Here is an 11647-nt window from a genome sequence, read left to right as displayed (position 1 = left end):
ATGATGACCCCTGCTGGTCGTCTGCGGTCGGTGCCGACCAAAATGGCTGCACCCATGGATCGCACGTGGTTGGTGGCGCTAAAAGTGGCGGCCCCTGCAGGTCGCACGTGTCTTGCGTCTTCGTCGTCAGGAATGGCGGCGCTCTGGAATCGCACGTGGTGGAAGACCTCGAAGAAGCTGGAGACAAGGAGACAGGCTCTGGAGAATCACACGCCGCGCTGCTATGCTTGGAGGGTGGTTTGGCCCTGCAGACTTTGGCATAATGCCCTTTCTTCCCACACGCGGAGCAAAATACCGTTCTAGCTGGACATCGCTGCCGAGGGTATTTCGCCAATCCACAGAAATAGCACCGCGGGCCTCCTGGAGCTGCCACCGTCGTCAGGTCCGAGGTTGAAAGCACAATCGCGCAGTTTTTCGGAGCCGCTGGGTAAAGTTGAGTCGGTGGCTGTACTTGCCACGATGTTCCCACGTGGTCGGTGGGGTACGTTTCTAGACTTCTGGAGGCCGTTTCCATTGTGTCAGCCAATTCTACCGTCTTAGCGAGGTCTAGGTTACCTTGCTCTAGCAGCCAAAGGCGAATATACGATGAGCCGATTCCCGCCACGAACGCATCTCGGATCAAGTCGTTCGTATACTGGGCCGCCGACACTGACTTGCAGTTGCAGGCTCTGGCTAGCTGCTGAAGTTCGCGCAGGTACTGTCCTGTCATTTCGCCGGGCTGCCGCCGTCGAGTGGCTAGAAGGTGTCGAGCATGGATCTCGTTTGGCGGTTTGTTGTACAGTTTCTTAAGTAGCTCGATGGCCCCTTTGTAGTCTTGGGCATCGCGGATTGATGAGTATACGGTGCCGCTTACCCTTGCGTGGAGGACCCGCAGTCTATCGGCGTCGTTTTGAATGGCTGTTGAGGCATCGATGTAGTCTTGAAAACACTTTAACCAATGGTCGAAAGTGTTCGACGCTCCTGCCGCACGTGGATCTAAAGTAAGCCGATCGGGTTTCAACATTTGCTCCATGGTTTTTTTTTTACCAAAATTTTGTTAGTAATAAAATTGATGCGCGATTAAATCACTCGGGAGGCTGGATCGTACCCGGGAAATAAAGGCTTTTATTACTAACAAGAATGGAGCATACTATATACAATACAATTCCAGACTAAATGGTCACCAGGCAGTGCAGTGACCTTTATACTCCTCCAGGTAGGCGGAGCCAACTGGAGTGTACCACAGAACAATATCAACAGGTAGAACAGCCCAACCCTAACCCCAACAGTGACAACAGTAACATATCTACAAGTACCCATAGTGCTGACCATCTATGGTTCAGTACTCATAGTGGTAACCAACTATGGTTCACCACGGTCAGTGGTGGTGGAGGCGAACTCAATAGGGTCTTTTAAGAGACTCCTGGATGAGTACATGGAGCGTAATAGGATGGAGGGTTATCGGTAGGTCTAGAAGGTAGGGATGTGTTCGGCACAACTTGTGGACCGAAGGGCCTGTTTGTGCTGTAGTTTTTCTATGTTCTATGTTCTATGAAGCAGCTGAAGATGCTTGGGCCTCCTCTTCCAATTTAATCCCATTGATACCGATCTGTACCCATCGCTGGAATTCTACCGCCCCACCCGCCATGGGAATTGGAGCAGGCGAGGGGTGGACAATGGGAAGGTCCGTGGACCCTGGGCGGGAATTTTCCGGTCTCGGGTCAAGCAAGGCCGTAAACCTCCGCCCCACATGTCCTTTCACAATACGCATGCCTCCCCTTCTTAGTGTTGTCTGCAAATTTAGCTAACAAGCCATAATTCCCCTCATGTAAGTCATTGATGTAAATTGTAAAGAGTTGAGACCCCAACACAGACCCTGCTGGACTCCACTCACCACATCCCCTCAGTCAGACAAAGACCTGTTTATGCGTACACAGTGACACAGTGGTTAGCACTGCTGCCTCGCAGCGCCAGGGACCCAGGTTCGATTCCGGCTTTGGGTCACTGTCTATGTGGAGTCTGCACCTTCTCCCCGTGTCTGTGTGGGTTTCCTCCGGATGCTCCAGTTTCCTCCCACAGTCCGAAAGATGTGCTGGTTAGGTACATTGGCCATGCTAAATTCTCCCTCAGTGTACCCGAACGGGCGCCTGAGTGTGGCAACTAGGGGATTTTCACAGTAACTTCATTGCAGTGTTAATGTAAGCCTACTTGTGACACTAATAAATAAACTTTAAACTCTCTGTTTTCTGTCAGTCAGCCAATCTTTAATCTCGCTAATATGTCACTCCCTGCACCATGAGCTTTCAGTTTTTGCAATAACCTTTGATGTGGCACCTCATCAAATGTTTCCTGCAGTACAGCAATGACTACACGTCCTTTGGCTGTGAAGATGTCAGGTCAATGGGAGCACTGTGGCCAATTCTGGATACCGAGGATGTCAAAGCTTTAGAGAGGGTGCCCAAGAGATTCAGTAACTGGTATCTGTACATGAAGAGACAACAGGAACTAAAATTGTTCTCCTTTGAGCAGAGAAGGTTAATGAGAGATTAGAGAGAGGTGTTCAAAATCATGAAGTGTTTTGATAGAGTAAAAAGTGGAAGGGTCAGTAAGTAAAATATACATGTTTAAAATCATTGGCCAGGGAATCAGGAGCAAAGTAAGGAAAAACAATTTTCCACGCAAGAGTCGCTATGACCCGGAATGCAATGTCTAAAAGTGCATTGGAATCAGAAGACTGGAGGATACCTCTATAGATACCAACTGGGGAATACCCCTATAGATACTGACTGAAAAATACCCCTATAGATACCAACTGGGGATACTCCTATAGATACCAACTGGGGAATACCCCGATAGATAGTGACTGGGGAATACCCAGAAGGGTGGCACAGTGGCAAGCACTGCTGCCTCATTGTGTCAGGGACCCAGGTTCAATTCCAGCCTCGGGTCTGTGTGGAGTTTGCACGTTCTCCCCGTGTCTGGGTGGGTTTTCTCTAGGTGCTCCGGTTTCCTCCCACAATCCAAAGATGTGCACGTTAGGTTGATTGGCCGTGCTAAATTGCCCCTTCGTGTCAGGGAAATCAGCAGGGTAAATACATGGGGATAGGGCCTGGGTGGGATTGTTGTCAGTGCAAGATCGATGGGCCAAATGGCCTCCTTCTGCACTGTAGGGATTCTATGATTTGAAGAGCCGTGGGAAAAGAGCATGGGATTAATTGAACAGCTTTTTTAAAAAGCTGGCCAGTATAGGCACATAGGAACAAACATAGGAATTAGGAGAGAGAGTAGACAAGTCAACCCTTTGAGCCGCTCCTCAGGGGCAATTAGGGATAAGCAACAAATTCTGGCCTAGCCAGCAAAGGCCACATCCCTTGAATCAATAACAAAAATGCTCTGTGCTTAAAGACTGCAGAGCTGCTCAGTGAGAGGCCTTTACTGAACTGACTCTAAGATCTTCTACATCAATGGGGATGAAGTAGAAATGGTCGAGAGCCTCAAGTATTTAGGTGTCTAGATTACCAACAAGCTGTCCTGGTTCCCCCCCCCCGCCCCCCCCATCCCCATCACAACACTATAGTTAAGAAAGCCCACCAACACCTCTACTTTCTCAGAAGACTAAGAAAATTTGGCATCTCTGCTACAAATCTCACCAATTTTGACAGATGCACCATAGAAAGCATTCTTTCTGGTTGTATCTCAGCTTTGATGTGGAGATGCCAGTGTTGGACTGGGCTGGGCACAGTAAGAAGTCTCACAACGCTAGGTTAAAGTTCAACAGGCTTATTTGGTATCACGAGCTTTCGGAGCGCCGCTCCTTCATCACTCATCTAATGAGGGAGCAGCGTTCCGAAAGCTTGTGATACCAAATAAACCTGTTGGACTTTAACCTGGTGTTGTAAGACTTCTTACTGTATCACAGCTTGGTATGGCTCCTGCTCTGCCGAAGATCGCGAAAAGCTACTAAGGATTGTGAGTGAAGCCCAGTCCATCAGTCAAACCAGCCTCCCACCCATTGACTCTGTCTACACTTCCTGCTGCCCCAGAGAAGCAGCCAGCATAATCAAGGACCCCACACACGCCGGACATTCTCTCTTCCACCTTCTCCCATCAGGAGAAAGATACAAAAGTCTGAGATCATGTATCAACAGACTGAAGAACAACTTCTTCCCTGCTGCCATTAGAGTTTTGAATGGACCTACCTCGCATTAAGTTGATCTTTCTCTGCACCCTAGCTATGACTGTAACACAACATTCTGCACTTTCTCCTTTCCTTCGCTGTGAACGGTATGCTTTATCTGTATATCGCACAAGAAACAATAGCTTTCACTGTATACTAATACATGTGGCAATAATAAATCAAATCAAAAGATAGCAGTTTACAGTGATTGCCTCATGCCAGGGTAACCTGACTACAGAAAATCAAATAGGACAAGAAGAACTGATTGGATATCAAACCCAAACGCAATCCTATGCTCGCTGACCTACATGACCTCCTGGCCAACCAATATCTTGATTTTAAAATTCTCATCCTTGCTTTCAAATCCCCTCTTGGCCCTCCAGCTACACAACCCTCCAAGTTATCTGCCTCATCGAATGAGTATTGAACCTATCTGTTTCCTTGATTGATGGCAACACCTTCAGCTGCCAAGGCCCTCTCTAAATCCTCCCAAAATCTTTCCACCTCTCTTTCTTCCTAAGAACTCCTTAGAACCTACCTCTTTGATCAAAGTTTTGTCCATCCCTCTATATGGCTGGGTATCAAACTTTGTTTTATAACGCACCTGTGAAGCATCTTGGGGGATTTAACTAAAAGCTTTAAATAAATACTATTGTTGAAGGGGAAAATTATTTTAAAAGAATCTATATAAAGATTTGTCCATGAACATTAATAACCGGTGACACGGTGGCACAGTGGTTAGCACTGCTGCCTCACAGCGCCATGGACCTGGGTTCGATTTCCGGGTCACTGTCTGTGTGGAGTTTGCACCGTTCTCACTGTGTCTGCATGGGGTTTCCCTCGGTTTCCTCCCACAGTCCAAAGATGTGTGGGTTAAGTGGATTGGCCATGCTCAATTGCCCCTTAGTGTCCAAAGATGTGTGGGTTAGGTGGATTGGCCATGCTCAATTGCCCCTTAGTGTCCAAAGATGTGTGGGTTAGGTGGATTGGCCATGCTCAATTGCCCCTTAGTGTCCAAAGATGTGTGGGTTAGGTGGATTGGCATGCTAAATTGCCCCTTAGTGTCAGGGGGACTAGCTAGGGTAAATGCATGGGATTATGGGGATAGGGCCTGAGTGAGATTGTGGTCGGTGCAGACTCGATGAGCCAAATGGCCTCCTTCTGCCCTGTAGGGATTCTATCATTCTATGAACATCCAACACTTTGGGAAAGATGTGAGGGTGTGGAGGAGATTTGTGGGAGTGATTCCAGGAATGAGGAACTTCCTCTCTGATGAAGGGTCTCAAAACGTTGGCTCTATTCTCTCTCCCCAGAGGCTGAGAGACCTGCTGAGATTTTCTGTTTTTGTTTCAGATTCCAGCATCCGCAGTATTTTGCCTTTATCTATAATGAGGAACTTCAGTTGTGTAGATGGATTGGGAAGCTGGGATTGTTCTCCTTGGAGAGGAGGGATTTGGGAGCAGATTTGGTGGGTGTGATTGTGAGGGGTCTAGATGGAGTGGATACTGGGGAAAAGCTGCTCTCATTGGCAGATTTCAGATGATTGGCAGAAGAAGCAATGGCGACATGAGAAAAATTAGTCCAAGAAGAATTGCTCTTACAGAGAGCCAGCACCATGGGCTGAATGGCCTCCTTCTGTGCTGCAACCATTAAAAAAAAATGGTTCCATTCTTAAAGTTACAAAGCCAATGCAGAGAGAGGACCAGGGCAAGCCCGAATCTATCTCCGTGATAGCTCCAGAAACCAAATTCAAATTGAATCCAATGCAAGGTCCCCCATAAGAGAGATAAGCAAAAGCCAAGGGAGCAGTTGTTAGCACTGCTCCTTCACAGTGCCAGAGACCCAACCTTGGGTCACTGTCTGTGTGGAGTTTGCATATTCTTCCCATGTCTGTGTGGGTTTCCCCCAGGTGCTTTGGTTTCCTCCCACACTCCAAAGATTTGATGTGATTTATTGTCACACGTACTGGGATACAGTGAAAAGCATTGTTTCTTGCGCACTATATAGCCAAAACATACCATTCATGAAGTATATAGGGGAAAAGGAAACGGAGAGGGTTCAGATTATAGCGTTGCAGTTACAGGTAGGGTGAAGAGAAAGGTCAGCTTAATATATGATAGGACCATTCTAAAGTCTGATGGCAGTAGGGAAGAAGCTGAGTTGGTTGGTACATGTTTTCAGGCTTTTATATCTTTTTCCCAACGGAAGAAGGTGGAAGGGAGTATACCCGGGGTGCATGGAGTCGATTAGCCACACTAAATTGCCCCTTATTGTCCAAACATGTGCAGACCAGGTGGATTGGCCATGCTAAATTGCCTTTTAGTGTCCAGCCTCAGGTGACTGTCTGTGTGTCTGTGGACTTTGCATCACCTCTCTGTGTCTACGTGGGTTTCCTCCCACAGTGCAAAGATGTGCAAGTTAGGTGGGCTGGCCACCGTAATCACACCTTAGTGTCCAAAGATGTGCAGGTTAGGGAGATGATCCATGGTAAATGCATGGGGCTACCAGGATAGGGCAGAAGGGAGGGCCTGGGTAAGATGCTCTTTTGGGGAGCCAATGCAGACTCGATGGGCCAAATGTTCTCCTTCTGCAGTGTAGGGGACTCTATGAAGAGCCAAGGCTCTCACCAATTTTTACAGATACACCATAGAAATCATCCTTTCCGGATGTATCACAGCTTGGTATGGCTCCTGCTCTGACCAAGACCACAAGAAACTACAAAGTGTTGTGAATGTAGCCCAGTCCATTGTGCAAACCAGCCTCCCATCCATTGACTCTGCCTACACTTCCCGCTGCCTCGGCAAAGCAGCCAGCATAATCAAGGACTCCACGCACCCCGGACATTCTCTCTTCCACCTTCTTCCGTTGGGAAAAAGATACAAAGTCTGAGATCACGTACCAACCGACTCAAGAACAGCTTCTTCCCTGCTGCCATTAGACCTTGAATGAACCTACCTTATATTAAGCTGATCTTTCTCTACACCCTAGCTATGATTGTAACACTACATTCTGAACCCTCTCCTTTCCTTCTCTATGTACAGTATCCTTTGTCTGTAGAGCAAGCAAGAAACAATACTTTTCACTACATACTAATCTATATGACAATAATAAATTAAATCAAACTTTTGAATGGACCTACCTTATATTAAGCTGATCTTTCTCTACATCCTAGCAATGACTGTAGCACTACAATCTACACCCTCTCCTTTTCTTCTCACCTATTTTCACAGTAACTTCATTGCAGTGTTAATGTAAGTCTCCTTGTGACACCAATAACTAACTTTACAAAATGTACTCTATGAACAGTATGCTTTGTCGCGCAGGAAACAATACCTCTTCTGACGAAGGATCATCCAGACTCAAAATGTTTGGCTCTATTCTCTCTCCACAGGTGCTGTCAGACCTGCTGAGATTTTGCAGCATTTTTGTTTTGGATTCCAACATTCACAGTATTTTGATTTGATTTGATTTGATTTATTATTATCACAGTGAATAGTATTATATCTTGCGTGCTATACAGACAGAGCATACCATTCATAGAGAAGGAAAGGAGAGAGTGCAGAATGTAGTGTTACAGTCATAGCTAGGGTGGAGCGAGCGATCAACTTAATGCGAGGTAGGTCCATTCAAAAGTCTGACGGCAGCAGGGAAGAAGCTGTTCTTGAGTCGGTTGAAACGTGACCTCAGACTTCTGTATCTTTTTCCCGACGGAAGAAGGTGGAAGAGAGAATGTCCAGGGAGCGTGGGGTCATTGATTATTTTGGGGCGGTATGGTGGCACTGCTGCCTCACAGCTCCATGGACCTGGGTTCGATTCCCGGCTTGGGGGGTCACTGTCTGTGTGGAGTTTGCACATTCTCCCCATATCGGCGTGGGTTTCCTCCGGATGCTCTGGTTTCCCCCACAGTCCAAAGATGTGCAGGTTAGGTTGATTGGCCATGCTAAATTGCCCCTTAGTGTCCCAGGATGTGAGGGTTAGAGAGATTAGTGGGGTTGGTGGCATGATGGCACAGTGGTTAGCACTACTGCCTCACAGCACCAAAGATCTGGGTCACTGTCTGTGTGAAGTTTGCATGTTCTCTCCATGTCCAAGATGTGCAGGTTAGGTGAATTGGCCGTGCTAAATTCTCCCTCAGTGTACCCAAACAGGCGCCGGAGCGTGGCGACTAGGGGATTTTCACAGTAACTTCATTGCAGTGTGAATATAAGCTTACTTGTGACTAATAAACTTTACTTTTTAAGTATGTGGGGTGCTGGTGATAGGGTCTGGATGGGATTGTTGTCGGTGCGGACTCGATGAGCCTCCTTCTGCACTGTAGTGTTTCTATGATTATGCTGGCTGTTTTGCCGAGGCAGTAGGAAGTGTAGACAGAGTCAATGGATGCTACATGTAGGGTGCTTTTGATGGTAAACAATACTTTTCACTGTATCCCAATAATACATGGGCGGTGGAAGAGAGAATGTCCAGGGTGCGTGGGGTCATCGATTACTTTGGCGCAGCACAGTGGCACAATGGTTGGCACTGCTGCTTAACAGCGCCAGGGACCCGGGTTCGATTCCCAGCTTGGGTCACTGTAGAATCATAGAATCCTACAGTGCAGAAGGAGGCCATTTGGCCCATCGAGTCTGCACCGACCACAATCTCACCCAGGCCCTATTCCCGTAACCCCTCATATTTACCCTGCTAATCCCCCTGACACTAAGGGGCAATTTAGCATAGCCAATCCACCTAACCTGCATACCTTTGGACTGTGGGAGGAAACCGGAGCAGCCGGAGGAAACCCGCGCAGACACGAGGAGAATGTGCAGACTCCGCACAGGCATTGACTCGAGGCTGGAATTGAACCCTGGTCCCTGGCGCTGTGAGGCAGCGGTGCTAGCCGCCCGTGCCTGTGTGGGAATTTGCACGTTCTCCCCCATGTCAGTGTGGTTTTCCTCCGGGTGCTCCGGTTTCCTCCCACGTTCTGAAAGACGTGCTGGTTAGGGTGCATTGGCCCGAACAGGCGCCGGACTGTGGCAACTAGGGGATTTTCACAGTAACTTAGCCCTACTTGTGACTAATAAATAAAACTTTAGCTTTTATGTGATGATAATAATAAATATAGAAAGAAAGCAAGCTGATAAGAAGAGACTTGCAGCCACTGTGAGGCATCAATGGGACTGAAGGCGAGGCACCTGGACTCAGGTGGCTCAGGTAGACAGGTAAGGCAGGTCACGTGGTGCCAGCCAATGAGGGAGATAAATACATTTATTTTAACGGTGTTTAAATTAGTAATGATCGGCTCTGTGGGTCTCCAGGTGCTCCGGGAGGTGTTTATTTGGTGATGTTGCTGAGTTTCCCATGGTTTTTTTAGGGGCTGCGTTGGTCTGCGCGCGCGCGTGAGGAGGGTGAAGGGTCAGGGGGTCAGGCTGACGCCACAAGATGGCGGAGCCGGGAGCTGCTGCTGTGTTTGCAGGAGGCGGAGAGCGGCCTGGACAGCGGGGAGCTGGCCGCCCACCTGGGCCTCGACCATCAGCTGCTGGTGGGAGCCGTCAAGAGCCTGCAGACGCTGGGCGATGTGAGTGCGGCCCCGGGGGCCGGAGAGGAAGCGTTAATGATGGAGAGGGGGGAGTATGCGGCGGGGGGTGTTGGGGTTAGGGGAGGATGTGGAGAGGGGGTAGGGGGAGGGGGGGGAGGATGTGGAGAGGGGGTAGGGGAGGGGGGAGGATGTGGAGAGGGGGTAGGGGAGGGGGGGAGGATGTGGAGAGGGGGTAGGGGAGGATGTGGAGAGGGGGTAGGGGAGGATGTGGAGAGGATGGGTAGGGGAGGATGTGGAGAGGGGGTAGGGGAGGATGTGGAGAGGGGGTAGGGGAGGATGTGGAGAGGGGTAGGGGAGGATGTGGAGAGGGGGTAGGGGAGGATGTGGAGAGGGGGTAGGGGAGGATGTGGAGAGGGGGTAGGGGAGGATGTGGAGAGGGGGTAGGGGAGGATGTGGAGAGGGGGTAGGGGAGGATGTGGAGAGGGGGTAGGGGAGGATGTGGAGAGGGGGTAGGGGAGGATGTGGAGAGGGGGTAGGGAGGATGTGGAGAGGGGGTAGGGGAGGGATGTGGAGAGGGGGTAGGGGAGGATGTGGGAGAGGGGGTAGGGGAGGATGTGGAGAGGGGGTAGGGGAGGATGTGGAGAGGGGGTAGGGGAGGATGTGGAGAGGGGGTAGGGGAGGATGTGGGAGGGGGGGAGGGGGAGAGGGGGTAGGGGAGGATGTGGAGAGGGGGTAGGGGAGGATGTGGAGAGGGGGTAGGGGTGGATGTGGAGAGGGGGTAGGGGAGGATGTGGGAGGGGTAGGGGAGGATGTGGAGAGGGGGTAGGGGGGATGTGGAGAGGGGGTAGGGGAGGATGTGGAGAGGGGTGGGGGAGGATGTGGAGAGGGGGTGGGGAGGGATGTGGAGAGGGGGGGTAGGGGAGGATGAGGGGAGGATGGGAGAGGGGTGGTAGGGGTGTGGAGAGGGGGTAGGGGAGGATGTGGGAGGAGGTAGGGGAGGAGGTGGTGAGGGGAGGGGAGGATGTGGAGAGGGGGTAGGGGGGGAGGGTGTGAGAGGGGGGGGGGGTAGGGAGGATGTGGGGAGGTGGGGGAGGGGGGATGAGGGAGGAGTGGAGAGGGGGTAGGGGAGGATGAGGGGAGGAGTGGAGAGGGGGTAGGGGAGGATGAGGGGAGGACGTGGAGAGGGGGTAGGGGAGGATGAGGGGAGGACGTGGAGAGGGGGTAGGGAGGATGAGGGGAGGACGTGGAGAGGGGGTAGGGGAGGATGAGGGGAGGACGTGGAGAGGGGGTAGGGGAGGATGAGGGGAGGACGTGGAGAGGGGGTAGGGGAGGATGAGGGGAGGACGTGGAGAGGGGGTAGGGGAGGATGAGGGGAGGACGTGGAGAGGGGGTAGGGGAGGATGAGGGGAGGACGTGGAGAGGGGGTAGGGGAGGATGAGGGGAGGACGTGGAGAGGGGGTAGGGGAGGATGAGGGGAGGACGTGGAGAGGGGGTAGGGGAGGATGAGGGGAGGACGTGGAGAGGGGGTAGGGGAGGATGAGGGGAGGACGTGGAGAGGGGGTAGGGGAGGATGAGGGGAGGAGTGGAGAGGGGGTAGGGGAGGAGAGGGGAGGACGTGGAGAGGGGGTAGGGGGAGGATGAGGGGGAGGACGTGGAGAGGGGGAGGGGAGGATGAGGGGAGGATCGTGGAGAGGGGGTAGGGGAGGATGAGGGGAGGACGTGGAGGAGGGGGTTGGGGAGGATGAGGGGAGGACGTGGAGAGGGGGGTAGGGGGGATGAGGGAGGACGTGGAGAGGGGGTAGGGGAGGATGAGGGGAAGGACTTGGAGTGGGGGATGGGAGGATGAGGGGAGGACGTGGAGGAGGGGGTAGGGGAGGAGAGGGGAGGACGGTGGAGAAGGGGGTAGGGGAAGGATGGTGGGGAGGATGTGGAGAGGGGGGTAGGGGAGGTGAGGGGAGGACGTGTGGGGTGGG

The 11647-nt window shown here is 51.3% G+C and overlaps 1 protein-coding gene across 1 annotated transcript in view; it reads left to right on the top strand.

The window, feature by feature from the left end:
- The first annotated feature begins 9309 nt into the window (after positions 1–9309).
- Positions 9310–11647, top strand: part of farsa (phenylalanyl-tRNA synthetase subunit alpha) — a 47965-nt gene continuing 45627 nt past the window's right edge. The window contains exons 1-2 of the mRNA XM_078234792.1: positions 9310–9357; positions 9510–9713. Coding sequence (XP_078090918.1) covers positions 9310–9357; positions 9510–9713 — 252 coding nt within the window. The remainder of the gene's footprint in view (positions 9358–9509; positions 9714–11647) is intronic.

Source organism: Mustelus asterias, chromosome 19 (assembly GCF_964213995.1).
Source record: "Mustelus asterias chromosome 19, sMusAst1.hap1.1, whole genome shotgun sequence".
Classification (NCBI taxonomy): domain Eukaryota; kingdom Metazoa; phylum Chordata; class Chondrichthyes; order Carcharhiniformes; family Triakidae; genus Mustelus; species Mustelus asterias.
This window is presented reverse-complemented; position numbering and strand designations above follow the sequence as displayed.